The following is an 18634-nucleotide window of genomic DNA, read 5'->3' on the forward strand; positions in this document are numbered from 1 at the left end:
AGAAGCCAATCAAGACTAGTGGGAAGGGCAGAACAGGCAAGTCCCACATCCATGGTGTGGTAATTAAAGATCAGGAGCGATATCTTGGCTATGGAGGTCCTCACTGAGCAATGAAGGGTCCCAGCCCCACACCAGACTCCCTGACTTGGGGGCATCAGTGCTGAAAAGAGGAGTCCCCATAACATCTGGCTGCAAAATTCAGAGTGAATTGTGACCTAGAAAGACAAAGCGCTGCTAGAGACCAAGCCGTTTCTTTTACTTTTAAAGGGACCACACACACACTCCCTTGCTCACAGACCACTCACTCTAAGCTCCAGTTAAGAGGCAGATGCTCAGAAAGTGCCAGGGATACAGGAGGAACTAAATCGACTAACTTCAGAGCAAGGGCTGGAGGGGCACAGTTAGGGGAAACGCCAGAGATGGAAGCACTGGCAGGCACCAAATCTGACCTCTTCATTAACCTGGCTAATACCATTTGCCTCGCCCTGGCGATTCCAAGACCCGATGCCACCCAACTTGCCTGCCTGGCCTAAGACTCTGACATTGGCTCCTCCACACAAGTGGCCTGCCTCAGCTCATGCTACAGATTCCCCCAAACCACTCAAAGGTCCAGAAATGGCCAACAAGCAGCAGCCAGCCTTAGTGTGCCTGTAGCTCTCGCTAAGCATCCCCAAGCCCAACATAAGCTGTGACTGGTCTCAACTTGCATTGTAATCCTATCAGCTGGCACCAAGCCTGGCATAAATGGCAGCCAGTCTTGGTCTGGAATATAGCTTCAACTAAGTGACCACAAGCCTGGCACAGGGGCAGCTGGACTCAGTTCACATTGTGGTCCCCACCAAAGCCTGGAACAAGTGGCAGCCAGCCTCGGTTTGCAGCATAGCCTCTCCCAAGTTCTTCCAAGCCCAGCACAAATGGCAATCAACACATCACTTTGTAGCTCCTACCAAGAGGCCCCAAGCCAGGCACAAGTGGTAGCTGACCTTGGCCTAAACCAGAACTTCCCCCACCTCCACTCCCAAAGAGGTTCCATATCCAACACACCCAGTGGCCAATTTCAGACCACACCAGAGCACCACCAACCAGCTCCACAAATGACACACCGAAGGTCAGATTCAGCTGGTACTAGAGCCCAGTTAAAGTGACTCCTGTTCCATGGGGTCAGCCCCAATATAAAAGCTCATTTCCTATAGTTATAGCCAGTTCTCAGTCAGCCAGCCTGGGTCATCCCCACCCACTGATGTGCCAACAGCAATCGAGGCCCAACTACAACAGGTGAGCGCACAAAAGCCACACAGGGGACATCCCTAGAGCACCCAGCGCGGTGATCAGGGAGACTGTGCCACTGGCTCCCCCCCAGGACAATTTCTACATAAGGCCACTATGTCAAGACCGGGATACATAGATCTACCTAATACATAAAACAAACACAGGGAGTCAGCAAAATGAGGAGAAAAAGGAACATTCCTCAAGTGAAAAAACAAAATAAAACAAAAAAAAACCCAGGGCAAAAATCCACAAAAAGAACTAAAAAAATGGAGATAAGCAATCTATCACACAGAATTTAAAACATTTTATAAGGATGCTCAATGCACTTAGGATGAAACCATGAAATGGGAAAAAAAAGATTAGATGAAGTAGAGGACCAAATCAGCAATCTAGTAGACAAGGTAGTGGAAAACACCCAAATGGAACAGCAAAAAGAAAATGAAATTTTAAAAACTGATAGTTTAAGGGGCCTCTGGTACAACCTGAAGTATACCAACATTTGCATCATAGGGGTACCAGAAGGAGAAGAGAGAAAACAAGGGATTGAAAAAATAATGGCTAAAAAATTCTCTAACCTGGTGGTACTCACATCAACAAATTGAGGGATAAAAATCACAACCATCTCAACAGGTGGAGAAAAAGCATTTGACAAAATTCAACATCTCAGCAATGTGGGGCTAGAAGGAACTAACCTCAAAATGATAAAAGCTATATATGGGGGGGGGGGGGGGGGGGAAGAGACTCATGTAATACTTTAAACAATAAAAATTTTTTTAATAAAGCTATATATGATAAGCCCACAGCTAACATCATACTCAATGGTGAAAAGCTGAAAACTTTTTCTTTAGGATCAGGAAGAAAACAAGGATGTTCACTTTTACCACTTCTATTCAACATAGTAGAAATCCTAGCCACAGCAATCAGACAGAAAAAAGGAAAAGAAAAAAAATTATAACCAACCAAATCAGAAGGGTATAAATAAAACAATCACTATCTGTAGATGGCATGATATTACATATAGAAAACCTTAAAGAATCCAAAAAATTAATAGAATAAATGAAGTAGCAGGATACAAAATTAATAGAAACCCATCACCTTTCTATGCTCTAATAATGATCAAAAAGAAATTAACAATCCCATTTATAACTGCATCAAAAGAAATAAAATACCTAGGAATAAGGTTTTAGCGAAAGAGATGAAAGACCTGTATTCTGGAAACTATAAGGCCCTGAAGAATTTGAAGAGGACACAAATAAATGGAGAGACATACCAAGCTCACAGACTAGAATGATTAATATCATGAAAATGTCCATAATACCCAAAGCAATTGATAGATTTAATGCAATCCTATTAAACTATCAATGGCATTCTTCTCAGAACAAGAGCAAATAACCCTAAAATTAATATGGAAACACCAAACAACCACAAACAACCAAAGAAACCTTGAGAAAGAACAATTGGATGTATGAGATGCCCCTTGGTTTTAAATATACTACAAAGTGTTAATAATCAAAGCAATATGGCACTGGCACAAAACAGAAACATAGATCAATGGAAAAGAGTGGAGAGCCCCCAAATAAACCTTCACTTATATGGTCAATTAATCAACAACAATGGAGGCAAGAATATACAATGGAGAAATGGAAGTGTCTTCAACAAGTGGTGATAGGAAAAGTGGACAAATATATGCAAAAAAATAAAATTGAACCACTTTTACACCATATAAAATAAACTCAAAATGGATTAAAGACTTAAATGTAAGATCTGAAACCATAAAACCCTTAAGTATCTAGTTCAGTAAACAGGTTTGATTCAAGCCTTTGAACATGTTCCTAAGAAACGATATTTTGAACCAAATTACTTGAAGTTCACTGACTAGCCAATAATGCAGTTTGTGTAAATTTGGTGTACAAACTAACCCCCTAAGAGTAGATTGGTTTAATCTTACTCTAACAGAACTAGCAATTAATTCAGAAAGCAATATTACTTTTTAGGAATTAGATAATCAAGATAACAGCATTGGGATAAAATGAAGAGAATTTGTTTCAGCTTCTTATTCAATAAGTCTGCTCCTCAATTTTAGATAATGAGGATAAAGGTATCACAACCAAATATGGGAAACTGCTTTCTCTTTATTTAGGCCTTAGGAAGAAAATTAACTTTGGTCACATATTACCTAAAAAACAAACAAACAAAAAAAACCCAACAACTCCCCCCGCCCAAAAAAAACCCCCACAAAAAAACTTCTTTTACATATTCCTAGATAGGACCAAATGATCAGAGATATAATTTCTTTTGCAAAACTTTGCCAAATATTATTTAAAAATCTAACATTCAATGTAATTCAACTTATATAAAGACTGCTTGAGATCACAGCATTCCAAATGTATGACAGTTATATTTCCATCCTAGCAGGTGTGAAAAGTATTTGCTCTCATGTTGCTTTGGTCCAAAAGAATAGAGCTGAATCAGTAAGAGTAAACTTAAGTACCTAACCGTTTGCCAACATTAATTTAGATTGTTATTGGCAGCAGAAATATCCATGATGAATAGTTCTATTATATCAAAGTATAATAAAATAATTCTTTTCATGAACACATCAGAGTACAGATAAACTTTTTATGAGAAAAATATGAACACAAAAAAGACAGCTACCATAAACAAAAAATAGTGTCTCCCTCAACTATTTGAAGGATAAAAAGGTGAGAATAGAGGTTTGATAATGCTAATATGAAAGGAAATTGAGTATTGTATTTATTTCTTATTTTATACAACTCTTACGCTTTACAAAATTGATTTTAGTCATGCCCATAAAAGTGTAACCCATGGCATCTGAAAGCAAACACTCTTTGTAATTACTTAAAAGGGCCTTTTTAAAAATTATAATACAAAGGTCTGTGCTCTATAAGCAGTCCTCCACTGTGCATTATAACAATAAGGCTTACTTTTAATACAAAGACTAAGTGTTTGGGAGTTATGAACCACTAGATTTAACAAACATCATTTTATAGTTGCTTTTTGCATCTTTTTTGTTTTTGGGATCCTCCTCTTCATCAGGGTGCTCAGGAGCCTGGAGTTCTTCAGCAGATTCTTCTTTTTCTGACTCTGAATCACTTTCAGAGTCATCTGGACTTTCAGGATCAGGTGAATCATCATCATCATCATCATCTCCAGCCACATCACCTTCTCCATCATGATCTTCTACCTAAAATACCAATCAACAGCTTCTTAAATAAATACAATCATCAAGTACAAAAACTAAAAAAAAACACATTTCCTAGCCATTAAATTAACAGTTTTAAGACTGTATTATGCTCACAGGCTGTCAAAGGAAGAACTGAGGACTTCACGTGTTTTATATACTGGGACTTGAATAGGATTTTGTTTTAAGAAAAGGCTTTGAAGACCACTCACTCACCTATGTGTCCCACCCTCTACCCTGTTTGAAAGCATGAGACAATTTTTTTAAAGTAAATAAGGTAAGTTAACTTCTGATTCATAGAAATGTGGAAAACATTGTTTTGGATATTACAGTATCAATGTTTTGCATATTACACTACTTTGGAATAATAAACCAGTATTTATAATATCAAAAAAGATGACCCAGGAAACTAAGAGAATTCTCCCTAACCAGTACAGACATGATATATTTAATCTAACTTGAATGTTCTTCATGCCTATTTAAGATGTGCCTTAGTGGAGACAGACACACACACACACACACACACACACACACAGACACACACAGACACACACGCACGCAGGGTAAAAAAATAATGACAAAAATGTGGGATATGGGTGAGTAAAAAATGTAGTGATGTGTTCAAATTTAAACAACCATCAACTTAAAATAAGACTGCTATATTTTGTACATATGAAATACATGGTAACCAAAAGCCTGTAAGAGGTATACAAGAAATAGAGAAAGGAATCCAAACATAACACTATATAAAGTCATCAACATACAAGAGAAGAGAGCATGAGAATAAAAAAGGAAAAGAGAACTATAAAAACAAAACAATTTAATAAAGATATGTAACGGAAATGGAAAAAAAAAGCTAGGGAAGCAATTCTTGTATCAGAAAAAAATAGACATTAAAAAAAGGCTATATCAAGAGACAAAGGATATTTCATAATTATAAAGGGATCAATCCCACAAGAGAATATAACTCTTATAAACACCCACATACTGAACATAGGAGAACCTAAATATGTAAATCAATTACTGACAGACATAAAGAGAGAGACTAACAATAAGACAATAGTAGGGGACTTTAACACCCCATTGACATTGGATAGATCATCCAGACAGAAAATAAACAAGAAAACAACAGCCTTAAATGACACATTAGACTACATGAACTTGATAGACCACGTGTTAGGCCACAAAACAAGTTTCAATACATTTAAGAAGACTGAAATCATATCAAGCATCTTCTCCAAACACAATGATATGAAACTAGAAATTACGAGAAACAGAAAAACACAAACACCTGGAGGTTAAAAATGCTACTGAACAATGAATGAGTTAACAATGAGATCAAGGAATTCCAAAGATATCCAGAGACAAATTAAAATGAAAACATGACCCAAAATCTATGGGACACAGCCAAAGTAGTTTTAAAAGGGGAATTCATAGTAATAAAGGTCCAACCCAACAAAGGAGAAAAGCTCAAATAAACAATCTAACCTTACAGCCAAAGGAACTAGAAAAAGAACAAAGCCCAAAGCTTTGAGTAGAAGGAAGGAAAGAATAAAGACCAGGGTGAAAAAAAAAAAATAGTCTAAAGAAAATAGAAAAAAGTCAATAAAGCTAAGTGCTGGTTCTCTGAAAAGATAAACAAAATTTATAACAGACCAATTACTAGTAATGAAATGGAATCAGTAATCAAAAAACTCCCAACAAACAAAAGTCTTGGGCCAGATGGCTTCAGAGTTGAGTTCTACCAAAGAAAAATTAGTATCTATTCTTCTCAAATTGTTACAAAAGAACTGAGGAAGGAAAGCTCCCAAACTTATTTTATCAGGCCAGGATTACTCTGATACCAAGCCCAGACAGAAACACTATAAAAATAAAAATTATAGGCTAAGGTCTTTCATGAACATAGATGCAAAAATCTTCAACAAAATATTAATAAACTGAATTCAGTAATAATTCCAAAGATCATACACCACTAGTAAGTGGGATTTATTCCAGGTATGCAATGTTGGTTCAGTATCCACAAATCAATTAATGTGATAAACCAGATAAATAAAATGAAAGATAAAAATTACATGATCTTATTAACAGATGCAGAAAAAGCATCTGATGAAAATGCAACATCCATTTATGATGAAAACTCTTGGCAACATGAGGAAAGATAACTCAAACTCAACATAATAAAGACCATATGACACACCACAGTTAACATACTCAATGTTGAAAAGTGAAAGCTTTTCCTTTAAGAACAGGAGGAAGACAAGGATGTCCACACTCATCAACTTTATTTGACATACTATTGGAAATCCTGGGCCAAGGTAATCACACAAGAAAAAGATATAAAATTTCCATCCACATTGGAAAGGAAGAAGTAAAATTGTCAGATGATAATAGATGAATGGATAAAGAACATGTGGTTCACATACACAATGGAATATTACTCGGTCATAAAAAAGAATGAAATCTTGCCATTTGCCACAACATGGAAGGACCTAGAAGGTTTTATGCTAAGTGAAATAAGCCAGACAGAGAAAGAGAAATACCATATGATTTCACTTATATGTGGAATCTAAAAAACAAAATAAATGGAAAAAAAAAAACTCATAGATATGAGAACAAACTGATGGCTGCCAGATGGGAGGGGTGTTGGGAGGATGGGTATAAAATGTGAAAGGGATTAAGTAGTACAAATTGCCAGTTATAAAAATAGTCACAGGGATGACAGTAGAGCACAGTGAATATAGTCAATAATATTGTAATTACTGTGTATGGTGCCAGATGGGTACTACACTTATTGTGATCACTTCATAAGGTATATAATTGTTTAATCACTATGTTGTACACCTAAAACTAATATGGCATTTTATGTCAACTATACTGAAAAAATGTGCCGTAGCAATTACTCTAAGCAGAATTTACATAAGCTGATATCAGAAAAGTTATTAATAAATCTCTCAAAAATCTCTTATCTACAAAGTCCTAGTACGGCATATAAAAATATTTTAAGTAACTAAAAATTTTATCAAATTGCAAATTAATTATCTTCCCATTTAATGAAAATACATTAATTACTACCTCACTGAAGCCAAGTCCACAATGTCTTCGATATCTTCCTGACAATTTACTGTCCATACTTTGCTGATATTGAGACTCCAGTTCTTCATTAATTTTCTTGTCTTCTTCCCCTGCATGTCCAGGGTACTTTGGTTATGTTTCAGTCAAATTAATAAAAATATTTGATTACACAAAAAAAACCCTTAATACAGATACTATTATAATCAGGGCTGATTTTTCGAACTGTGACTAATTTTACAATTAATTTTGTGGATGGGTTTCTATACAACTTAATAGACATAAAATAATTGAAATATGTATTTATGATTACTTCTTTAATAGCCAACCCTTCCAACTACAAAAATGTTTATAAAAGATAAAGAGCTTATATTTTCCCACATAATTCACACTAGACACAAGAGCCTCAGAAAAAGTGCCTGGAGTTCAGATATTCTAAAAATTAATTACTAAGAACTCTGGCTATTATGTTTTAGCTTATTTATAGTCTAAAAACTATTCTCCTGAAAGTGAATAGTTACAGAAAAACCTCCAAACAAAACCTTCTGTATTCGAACAAAAATAATGAAAAGACACACAATTCTTTCAGAGGATGGTTAAATAAAATGACCTTGTAATAATGGCTCTCCTTTATGACTATCTTTGCATATCAGTTTACTGAAGCAACATAAACTTTTTTATCATGCAACATATGATACATATTTTTACATACATACTGTTGTATGTAGTTATTAAACAGAAAACTAAACTACATGTGAACTTACCACATAAGAACTCGATGTTATCAATACAATCAAAGCTTTTTGTGCATGGCATTTAATTTGTAAATAAAAGAGGAATTTCACATTTTAATCACAAATGTTGGTGCTTTTCATTACTGTCATTCATAAAGCCCCCCGTTTTAAAAAGCAGTTGAATATATTTCCATTTTGCAAAGCTCAGGGACTCTTTTAACCTTTTGTAGCAATGCAAATTAATTAGAAATTGTTTAATACCAGAAGTATAAAATACCAATTAATTTATAAAATGTGCTACATATTCTAGGTCAGTAAAAAGCTAATTTAAATACTTTAATTGTTTTGTTAAATATAAATATAAGGTCACTATGCCCTATTATTAATGTCCATGGATCAGGATCAATTTGTAATTGGAGAAACTTCACTTTTCAGCAGACTGAATTCAAATCCAAACCCATTTTCAGTTCTTCTTTAAAAGTTTTCTCCCCACAATTTTTTTTAAGTTAATTTTTTCAGGCTTTGCAATGAATTTTAGTTCTTCAAAGATTTCAGAACAAAATAGCAAATAAACTATAAACCAGTAAAACATGCCAATTATAAGATATGCTAAATAATTTATAAAGTAAAAAATATATAAAGTCAATACATACTACAGTTCATAAGATGAGGCATAAAACCTTACTACCATTAAAATACATGAGTCAGTAAAAATGAAGACATAAAGGGTAAGTTTCTTGGTTAGAATATCATACTGATGTGTACTTTATAATCCCAAATCTTTCAAAAATCAAAGTATATACTAATTATTACATAATCTATGTAACATGTTTACATATACTATGTACATTTCCAAATCTAATATTTTAAATATCATTTTAATTATGTTTTAAATTTCTTACCTGTTCGGAAGTGAGATGTTGATTTGTGATCTCCTATAACAAGACGACCAGTATGTTCTTTCTATAATGAGGCAGAAAATGTATTAGAATTTGAGACCACTAATCTATATATATAAAAGCCTAAGCGACTGTTCGACTGGTAGCTATGACGTGCACTGACCACCAGAGGACAGACACTCTGACCGGTAGGTTAGCTTGCTGCTGGGGTCTGGCTGATCGGGATTGGGCGAGACAGGCTGGACACGCCCTGGATGAATCCATGCAGGGGCCAGTTTTGGCCCGATCCCCACAGGCCAGGCTGAAGGAGCTCACCAGTGCATGATCGGGGTGGGGAGCGACTGCAGGAGGGCTCCAGGGTGTCTGGTCCATCTCACCCAGTCCTGATCAGGACCGGCCAGCTGGGGAGGGACCCCACGGTACACGAATCTGTACACCAGGCCTCTAGTTTAACATAATTATTGAGTGTTTACTATATGCCTGACACTATTCCAGGCTTCTGGGATACAAGATTAAGTTTAGATCCCTGTCTTTATGGAATTTACATTCTAGCAATGGTAGGGATGGGGAGGGGAAACAAAAGTAAATTATATATGTTAGAAGGTATAAATACCATTAAAACACATATAAATTAAACAGAGTAGAGGAAGAGGGTGGAGAGTATGTAAAGAACAAGCTGGAATTTTAAGTGGGAAGGATAGATAAATAAAAAATGAAGACAATCTAAGTATTTTCTTTTCTAAGAAGGCCAATTAAATGAATTGCTTTAACTTTCCCACCTTCTTTTTCTGGTGTCTCAGGCATATCTCATGGAGATTGCAAATGAGACTAGCTAGCTAAAAATGAAACAGACTTATAATGCACTTTAATAGATCTTTACAATATAAAAAATGAAAATCATTATTACTACTGACACATCACACTCAAATTGCTAGTTCATTAGTGTTTGGTGGCAATGAGCACCCAATCTCAAACTATCAAAAAGAACACAATTTAAAATAATCTAGTTTTATAAAACAAATTTTTCTATTGATTTATTAGAGTGAGTGAAAGGAAGGTGGAGTGAGAGAAACAACGATGTGAGAGAGAGGCATCGATTGATTGCCTCCCACATGTGCCCTGACCGGAGCCAGGGATCAAACCTGCAACCCAGGTACATACCCCTGACCGGAAATTGAACCTGTGATCCTTTGGTGTGAGGGTTGCCACTCTAACCACAGGACCACACCGGCCAGGGCCCAATCCACTCTTTATGGTTCATATTCAGTTTCATAAGGTAAAGAAATTGTTCACTGACTTTGCAAGGCAATCTTAATCATCTGTGAAGATATAGTTAACAAATCTTTCTATTGTAAAAGGATGACAGACACATTCTCCATACCCAAAGATACTACTGAAAGCTTCAGGCATTAATGTTTTACATGCCATTAACACATAAGCAAATCAATGATTCAATATGTTGTTTCTTTAGATTCTAGAAGATACCTCATTAACAAGATCTGGATATATAACGGCAATGGTCTATTCATATCTTCTCAGCTAGTTCTCTCTGTGACCAATAAAATACTCATAGTTGGCTAGGATTAGGAATATACTTTGTGTCCACAGGCCAGAACAAATCTAATCAGCCTATATAAAAGATCAAAGCTACAATTTTGCCTTGCTAGCAAAGAATTGAATGTATGCTAAATAGTCCATTTACTGGTGGCCAAATTTTTTTTAAATGTTCAATCCGTTCCCTCCCCTTTTATTGATAAAATTCACTATTGGTAGCTCTATTGCATACATTTTGTTAGTGTTCTTCCTAAGTACTTGAAGAGTTTTCATTCCACTAGGTTTAGCATTGCCCTCTAAACTATTACTTATTTTATATATTCTTAGCAAATCTTTTATTTGCACGAACCTAGGTGAACTTCAAAATACTTTCTATGACAAATTACAAATTATGGAAAATCTGGATTAATGAGATATACAAATGCCTCCTTTGTATAGTCTTCATGGTTTGCATGATCTCTCCCTACCCTCAACCCCACTGCAGTAGTCTGGATAACTCCTCATCCTTTCAGATTCAGATCAATTCTATCTCTGGAAAGGTTTCTTATACAGCTAAGCCAGGGGTAGCTATCCTTGTCTGTTGATTCCACAGCACTATGTGTATAGCTCTTTCATAGCAATTATAATTCTGTATTGTTATTATCTAATTTCTTCTATTACATGATGGCTCCAAACATGCGTTATTGCTCTATGTGATGCCCCCCACCTCCCACCAGACCTAGTACAGAGTACCTGGCATATAGTGGTCAATAACTGTTGGTAAAACTAAAATGCACAAATACACTCTCATATTTTTTTTTTTTTATATATTTTATTGATTTTTTACAGAGAGGAAGGGAGAGAGATAGAGAGTTAGAAACATCGATGAGAAACATCGATCAGCTGCCTCCTGCACATCTCCCACCAGGGATGTGCCCGCAACCCAAGTACATGTCCTTGACCGGAATTGAACCTGGGACCCTTCAGTCCGCAGGCCGACGCTCTATCCACTGAGCCAAACCAGTTTCGGCTACACTCTCATATTTTTTTTTTTTTTAAATATATTTTATTGACTTTTTTACAGAGAGGAAGGGAGAGAGATAGATAGTTAGAAACATCGATGGGAGAGAAACATCGATCAGCTGCCTCCTGCACATCTCCCACTGGGGATGTGCCCGCAACCCAGGTACATGCCCTTGACCGGAATCGAACCCGGGACCCCTCAGTCCGCAGGCCGACGCTCTATCCACTGAGCCAAACCGGTTTCGGCTACACTCTCATATTAATAACAAAAACAAAGAGCAGAATTTCATTTTAAGGATCTTAAAAGGGAGAAAAGTTTCCCTATTTCTTTCACATTCTATATTACATTCTATTTGTAGGAAGGCTATGGGGACAATGTTACAAAAATAAATGTACTTGCTTACAAAAAATAAATATCAACTTACCACTGTATTTGAATGTAAAAATAAATTGCTAGGAAAAGAGTTTTTCCAATAGGTGATGTTTTTATGGCACCTATATTTTATATCTTCTATTATGTTAATCAAAAGAATTTCACAAAAATAAATTGAACATTGAAAAAATCAGGGATAAAGGTTATTCCCTTGGTTACTTCTTCAAGGGCTGGAAGGAGTGATATGACCTACCAATTGGTCTGTCCAGCAATACCTTGTATCAAATCATTAGTCTAACAAATGGCAAATCATAAACTTTAACATCTTCTTTCTTCTGTAGGAGTCCCCTCAAACCAAAATTTTTTTCTATACAGTTCCTAAAGCTACTGCCCAGAGGCAATGTGAATCCTAAGAACTTGTAAGAATTTTAAGCGCTCGCTTTGATCAGTTATATTCCCCAAAGCCTAAAACAATCGTGCAGAACAGGGAAATGGGATCCAAGTATATTCAGTCCTTCTCCATTAACATACACAGAAAAGGGCATTACTTTCACAGAAAAGAAAAAAATGCATACTGTCTGATGCTTACCTTTCCTGCACCCATAAGTCTCAAGAACTTTTGTTTTCTTTCTTCGTTACCTAAGTCTGCTGCCTCCCAATTGCTAGATCCAAGCTGGAAAAGAAATTAGCATATTAATTTGTTTTGCCTAATATTAAGTATTAAAAACTTTTAAGTTTACCAGTAAATTTTAAGTTTTTTTCCCTGTCAGTTTTAACTATGGGCTCATTCTTATTTAGGAAATTAAGCACATGTATCATAAATATACAGCCAGTCCCCAACTTATGATGGTTCAACAAGATTTTTCAACTTTATGATGGTGTGAAAGTGATGCCCATTTAATAGAAACTGGTCAGACTAAGCTATGATGTTCAGTAGGTTAAGTTTGCATTTTTGACTTAATGGTATTTTCAACTTATGATGGGTTTATTGGGATGTAAACACATTGGAGAAGCATCTTCTTCCTTTTGTTACCTCCAGGCAGAAGCTTTTAGTTTTTTTACAGCCAGAGAGCTTATAAGAATTTGTTTCTATCAGAATCATCTGAAGGGCTTGTTAGAACACCCCAGGAATTGCAGATTTAGTAGGTCTGAGGTAGGGCTCATAGATTTCATTTCCAACAAATTTCTAAAGTGATGCTGTTCATGTGGGCAACTAGATGTTAAGACCAACTACCCCAGAGCTTTATAGGACTCTAGAGCACGTAGTACTTTGAACCCAGAGGGCTTCCAAGTTGTTAGTTTAAGTTAGCTAACTGGCTTTTGGGATATTAGGACAGTTTAACATCAGAGTTTAATGGACCCAATTTTAGTTTTCAGTTTCTTTTCTTTTTTTAATTTTATTGATTTCAGAGAAGAGGAGACAGGGAGAGATAGAAACATCAATGATGAGAGAGAATCATTGACTGGCTGCCTCTTGCACACGCCCCACTGGAGACCGAGCCTGCAACCTGGGCATGTGCCCTTCACCAGAACTGAACCCGGGACCCTTCAGCCCGCAGGCCAACGTTCTATCCACTGAGTCAAACCAGCTAGGGCATCAGTTTCTTTTTGAGGAGTTCTAGTTTTTGAAAGGATATGTTATGACTTTCATTTATTCTTAGAGGTCTTCCAAAGAATACAGACAAAATTTACTTATTTTTTAAAAGAACAGAATAAGCCATTTTACTTTATAATTATCAAATATTGGGCCAAATCAATATAAAATACTGAACCTTTTGATAAATCTAACATGGAATCCTAATGCTATTTGTCTCTACATCTTGAAGCAAATGTAAGAATTACTTTAAATCATCAATTATTCCCACCTATGCTAAAAATGACTAAAAGAGTAAGAAAATAGAAAAATGGTAGAAGAGTTTTTTCATCATATTGTCTAAAGCAGTGGTTCTCAACCTTCTGGCCCTTTAAATATAGTTCCTCATGTTGTGACCCAACCATAAAATTATTTTCATTGCTATGTCATAACTGTAATGTTGCTACTGTTATGAATCGTAATGTAAATATCTGATATGCAGGATGGTCTTAGGTGACCCCTTTGAAAGGGTCGTTCGACCGCCAAAGAGGTCGCGACCCACAGGTTGAGAACCGCTGGTCTAAAGTATTGCATTATTTTTAAGAAAACATGACCCTTTGTTGGTCACTTCTAGCTTTCTTTGGACACAGTTAATTCAGATTTTTTTTTCATTTCTACCCATAACTGCAAGTGGGTAAAACATTGGAAACTGACAGAAGGCATTTTACAATTATCAGACAAGTAGTTGAATGCAAACTGACAAGTGATGGCAAATTGTATATGCAAAAACCTTATGACTACGAGTCTTTAAATGATTAAATACTAGATAACTTTTCCAACCCAGAAATCAATTATAGACAAAGAAAAAGAGAGAAAAAATAAATATAATACTCTCATCCAGAGAGTCACTCAACAGGAAGGACTTCATCCTGCAATATTTTGCTATAATAGCCTGGACCATCCTGTTTTCCTAAAAAGATGTATGACTTTTATTTCATCTTTTATGTTATCTGTACACCAAAACTTATTTGATATGGTTTTTAAGTGGACAAATGATGAAGGCAGGTGTTTATACAAAGGTGACTAGAATGAATGTAGAAATGAAAACATTCATTGATCATTCTGATCGAGTTTGTAATTTAAAAATGAAAATGTTTCACATTTATGGAGCAGACAACCCCTTTCTCAACACAAAATTATAAGCAATCAAATGTTTAAAACAATTCAAGTAGTATTATATTTTGATGATGCAAATGTAAGAACTAGAATAACTTCCTAATAAGCTAAAATCTATTAGAAATATGTTTGTAATCTTAAATTATATGTTCCAGCTTCACACATAACAACTGATAGGCAGTTGCTGTATTCAGAGGATGCTCATCATTTTGGGTATGTATGTCATGAAAATGTGGAATACAAATTTGATTTGCTATGGTTAAATTCATATTAGAATTTCTAATGAAGGAGATTTTCACTATTCTCCTTACTTATGAAAAATATCTTGTAAAAAAGAGTAATAGAATATAAAAGAAACAATGATGGCCATTTCTTCTGGGCATATGAGTTTAAAACTATTTGTACTACATGGACAACCATGGCTCTTCTAAATTCCTTTTGATCGGGGGCTTATATGCTCTCATAATTTTGGCTAAGTTCCAAATTTCTGCTTCTTTCCATCTGACAGCTCATCTCTTCACAGACCAGTTAGTTCCTAACTATTTCTGGTTCAATAGCGTTTAAAAAAAATTTAAAGTACTAGTGAAGCTTAAGTTCTGAATCCCACTAAATTACTTGCTCTCTGTTAACCTAGATGTGGCATTTAACTTCTTTTCATTCCTTATCTATATAGCAAGGCTCCTTTCACTTAAAAATTGCAGTGTTTTACAACTTGCAAACTGCTTTCATTTACATTCTCTCAAGAATCCATTTAATAAATAAGGACAATGAGGTAAAGAGGCTAAGGGACTTGCTTTCATCCTCTAGCCTTAAGTCCTCTGCTCTTTCCACATTATACTGTACACAACCAAATGAGATAGAGTATGTGGAAATGGTTTATGAACTAGTTATAAAAACATATAAAAAGAGCAAATGTCTTCAATGTCTTTATATAAATAACCTTATCATTTACAATTTATAATCCTAATTTTTTTAAAGATGTCGATATTTTATAGAACTGCAATCAATTTACCTCCAATAATACCATAGTAACTTCTGGAATTGTCAGCATTTTCCTAGAGTTGGATTCTGTGATTTAATATCTACTTTTAATATCTTTTTAAATATTTGATAATCCCCATTTAATATGTGAGGTCAGTGGGTAAAATAAAACTTCAATTATATTTTACATGCAGTGGATGTTCATTAGAAACTATTGACCAAATACATATTATAATTAGTTGATTTTCTATAATTTATATGTATGTTTACAAACATTTAAAAATGTTTTACATATATTAAAATATTTTAAAAACAAGTACTTAAGAGATAACTCCCAATTACCAGCAAAAATAAAATTCATATGAAAGAAACTTTAAAAATATCACTATCAAGAGATAGGTTATTGTATTGCTTTGTATTGCACTATAATATAAAATTAACAACATAATCAATTTTAGGGAATGTGTGATGGTGCTAAGTCCTGATGTGATTTGTAACTATAACCATCATCTTCAAAGAGAATGCTTGCAGAAGTGGAAAAAGTCTTAAAGGTCATCTAGTTTAAAATGATCCCATCAGAAGCTATTGAAGTCTTAATTACTTAATCTCTTTAATTTTGTGTTAAATTACTTAATATCACCAAGAATTTTCTGTCAAGCTAAAAGACTATGTCTCTGAGTCTAGCAAAACAGGTACCTAACATTCTAACAATCAAGTCACAATTAAATACCAGGAGGGAAACAATGTAAGAGCTTTTGAAATGGCACCCAGGTTACTTAAAAGCCTAAATAAATTCGCAGCATGAACTGGATTACCATATCAACAAGAAAAGATCTAAAAGCCTCTAGCAGGCAGGAACAGAGGACATGAATAAAGCTCACTATAACTATTCATCCCCAAATCTTCACAGATTACTGATCCTTCTGCAAAGCTAAAAGAGCCTTACTATTCTGGACCTAACCCTTCCACCCAGAGAGTGCTGGGTCTTGACCATTATTTCATTTGCTACAAAAGATACACACCAGTAGTATTCTGTGAGCCTTTTATGATTCACAAAATAAGATAATATGAAAGGCACTGAACTGAAGCTTAAGAAAATAAAAAAACGATAGTGCTTTAAACAATACCGGAAAGAAAACTAGATGTTGTTCCTTCCCCATCCTTAACGATGACCTGCCATGCTCCCCCTCCGCATCAACATTCTCGGTGGGCATTCATTGACCCACTGCAAGAGGACCTAGTTTAAGTTGACTGGTTACTGCAGTCTCCATGACAATGCGCTAGGAGCTGGGGCAGATATACAAAAAGGCCGACGAGAAGCACATACTTATTCATCTTTGAATTTCCAACACCTGGCGCAGCAGTAAATATTTAATGTGTTACTTTAAGAAATGAATGGTTTGCTATTTAAACTGACGTGCTGGGGGAGAGGGGGGGATGGTGGTGGAGGAGGAAAGCAGAGGGAGAGGGAGGAGGGGAGAGGGAGGTACTTGACATCAAAACGAGCTTCTAGGTCGCAACGTCTTAGACCTCACCACCTTGCGCCAGTCACAGATTACTCCCCCGATACATTTTTTCCCACTCAACACTGTTCTGAGTGTACTCTTAACAGTGCAGTTAAGATTAATTGTCAGGAGCACACTGCAAAAATAACCCCGGCCGGGGAAGCTGCCCAAATTGCACGACACCTTGACCCTGTCACAGGAGCAGTTTAAGCCTCAAACAGGGCGTGTCTGGCCGTCTCTATCCCGAGTGGGAAGGCCCGACCAAGAGGCTTCATCAGCCGCCAAAGAGGCAGATATGACCTCTTGACTAGGCTCTCTCACTTCTCGACCGTATAGGATTTCCTTCCTCGATCCCTTCCTACGCAGGCCTCTGGTTCTCAGCGTGCGGCCCTCTTCAAACCTTGCGACCCTAACTAAAGAAGGGAGACATTTCCCATTCCTCTGGGTCCCCCGCCCTCCCTTCCTTTTCGGGCCACCTCCGGCGCTTCCTCCATCTACACCCACCCTTCCCGGCCTACCCCAACCTTTAGTAGGCCTCAACCCTCATCCATTCCGCCATTGTTATTTACATCGTCGTCTGGGGAGGCTGAACGCTTCACCCCGTGCGGATGGGACTCCCTGGCAGCACTCATCGTTGCGGGGACCCCGACAGCAAATGCCAAACCGAGTCGCTGTTCTCCTCAGCTCCGGCACCAGCAGCCTGCAACCTGCCTCTGGACCAAGCAGCGCCACTCCAGAACGCAGAGCCCGACGGCCCTTCTCTGCCACAGTCGTCACGACGCAGCCGCTTGCCACCCCAGAGCACCCTGGGAGTTGTAGTTTTCTGGCTGACTCCATAGCGGCCTGAACAAGAGACAGAGAGGTGACGGAACCTACTATTCCCAGGAAGCCCAGCGGCGCACCTCGTGCTGTGTGGCGGGAGTGTCCTCTGAGGCCCCGCCCCCTCCGGCTGGTGGAGGAAGCTTTCCCGCGGATGGGTATGGCGGTGAGCGTTGTGGCAGAGCTGCCTTGGCACAAAACGAAAGTTAGAGTGGGTTTTCGCTTTTCACTGTAAGATGCCGCACGGTTGACCTACGTATCTGTCATAGTTTGAGGCTTACTGAATCCTCACGAGTGAGCTTACTCCCAATACAAAAACCTTTGAAAAAAATATGGCTTCTACTGTTTCCACCCTGGTGTTCTCTATTACTGGTAGAGGTTTCTGGGTGAGCAGCGGTGCAGCTTTCTAGAAGTTTCTGAGGAGTACTTTGCTGCTTTCCCTTTTTCACTGAGATGAATCCAGTTTATTGGCAATTAT

General features: G+C 36.8%; 1 protein-coding gene across 1 annotated transcript; it reads right to left on the reverse strand.

Moving 5' to 3' along the window:
* Positions 1 to 3381: 3381 nt before the first annotated feature.
* CUNH11orf58 (chromosome unknown C11orf58 homolog) lies at positions 3382 to 18104 on the reverse strand. Its single transcript, XM_070428237.1, has 5 exons — positions 17907 to 18104; positions 12692 to 12775; positions 9177 to 9237; positions 7544 to 7653; positions 3382 to 4474 (listed from the first exon to the last, which is right to left on the reverse strand). Exons 1-5 carry the CDS (start codon positions 17967 to 17969, stop codon positions 4244 to 4246), a joined length of 549 nt encoding a protein of 182 aa, XP_070284338.1. The 5' UTR covers positions 17970 to 18104; the 3' UTR covers positions 3382 to 4243.
* Positions 18105 to 18634: the final 530 nt, after the last annotated feature.

Source organism: Myotis yumanensis, unplaced genomic scaffold (assembly GCF_028538775.1).
Source record: "Myotis yumanensis isolate MYYU_CA2020_CCGP unplaced genomic scaffold, mMyoYum1.0.hap1 SCAF_10, whole genome shotgun sequence".
NCBI classification, from domain to species: domain Eukaryota; kingdom Metazoa; phylum Chordata; class Mammalia; order Chiroptera; family Vespertilionidae; genus Myotis; species Myotis yumanensis.

What these genes read in the sequence shown, in the direction of transcription:
- CUNH11orf58 (XM_070428237.1), bottom strand. Translation starts at nt 17,969, where the DNA reads ATGAGTGCTGCCAGGGAGTCCCATCCGCACGGGGTGAAGCGTTCAGCC. An exon ending in CAGCCTCCCCAGACGACGAT is followed by an intron (nt 12,776 to 17,906) that starts GTAAATAACAAT and finishes TTTCTTTTCCAG; the next exon opens with CTTGGATCTAGCAATTGGGA. An exon ending in GTGGACTTGGCTTCAGTGAG is followed by an intron (nt 4,475 to 7,543) that starts GTAGTAATTAAT and finishes TTGGTATTTTAG; the next exon opens with GTAGAAGATCATGATGGAGA.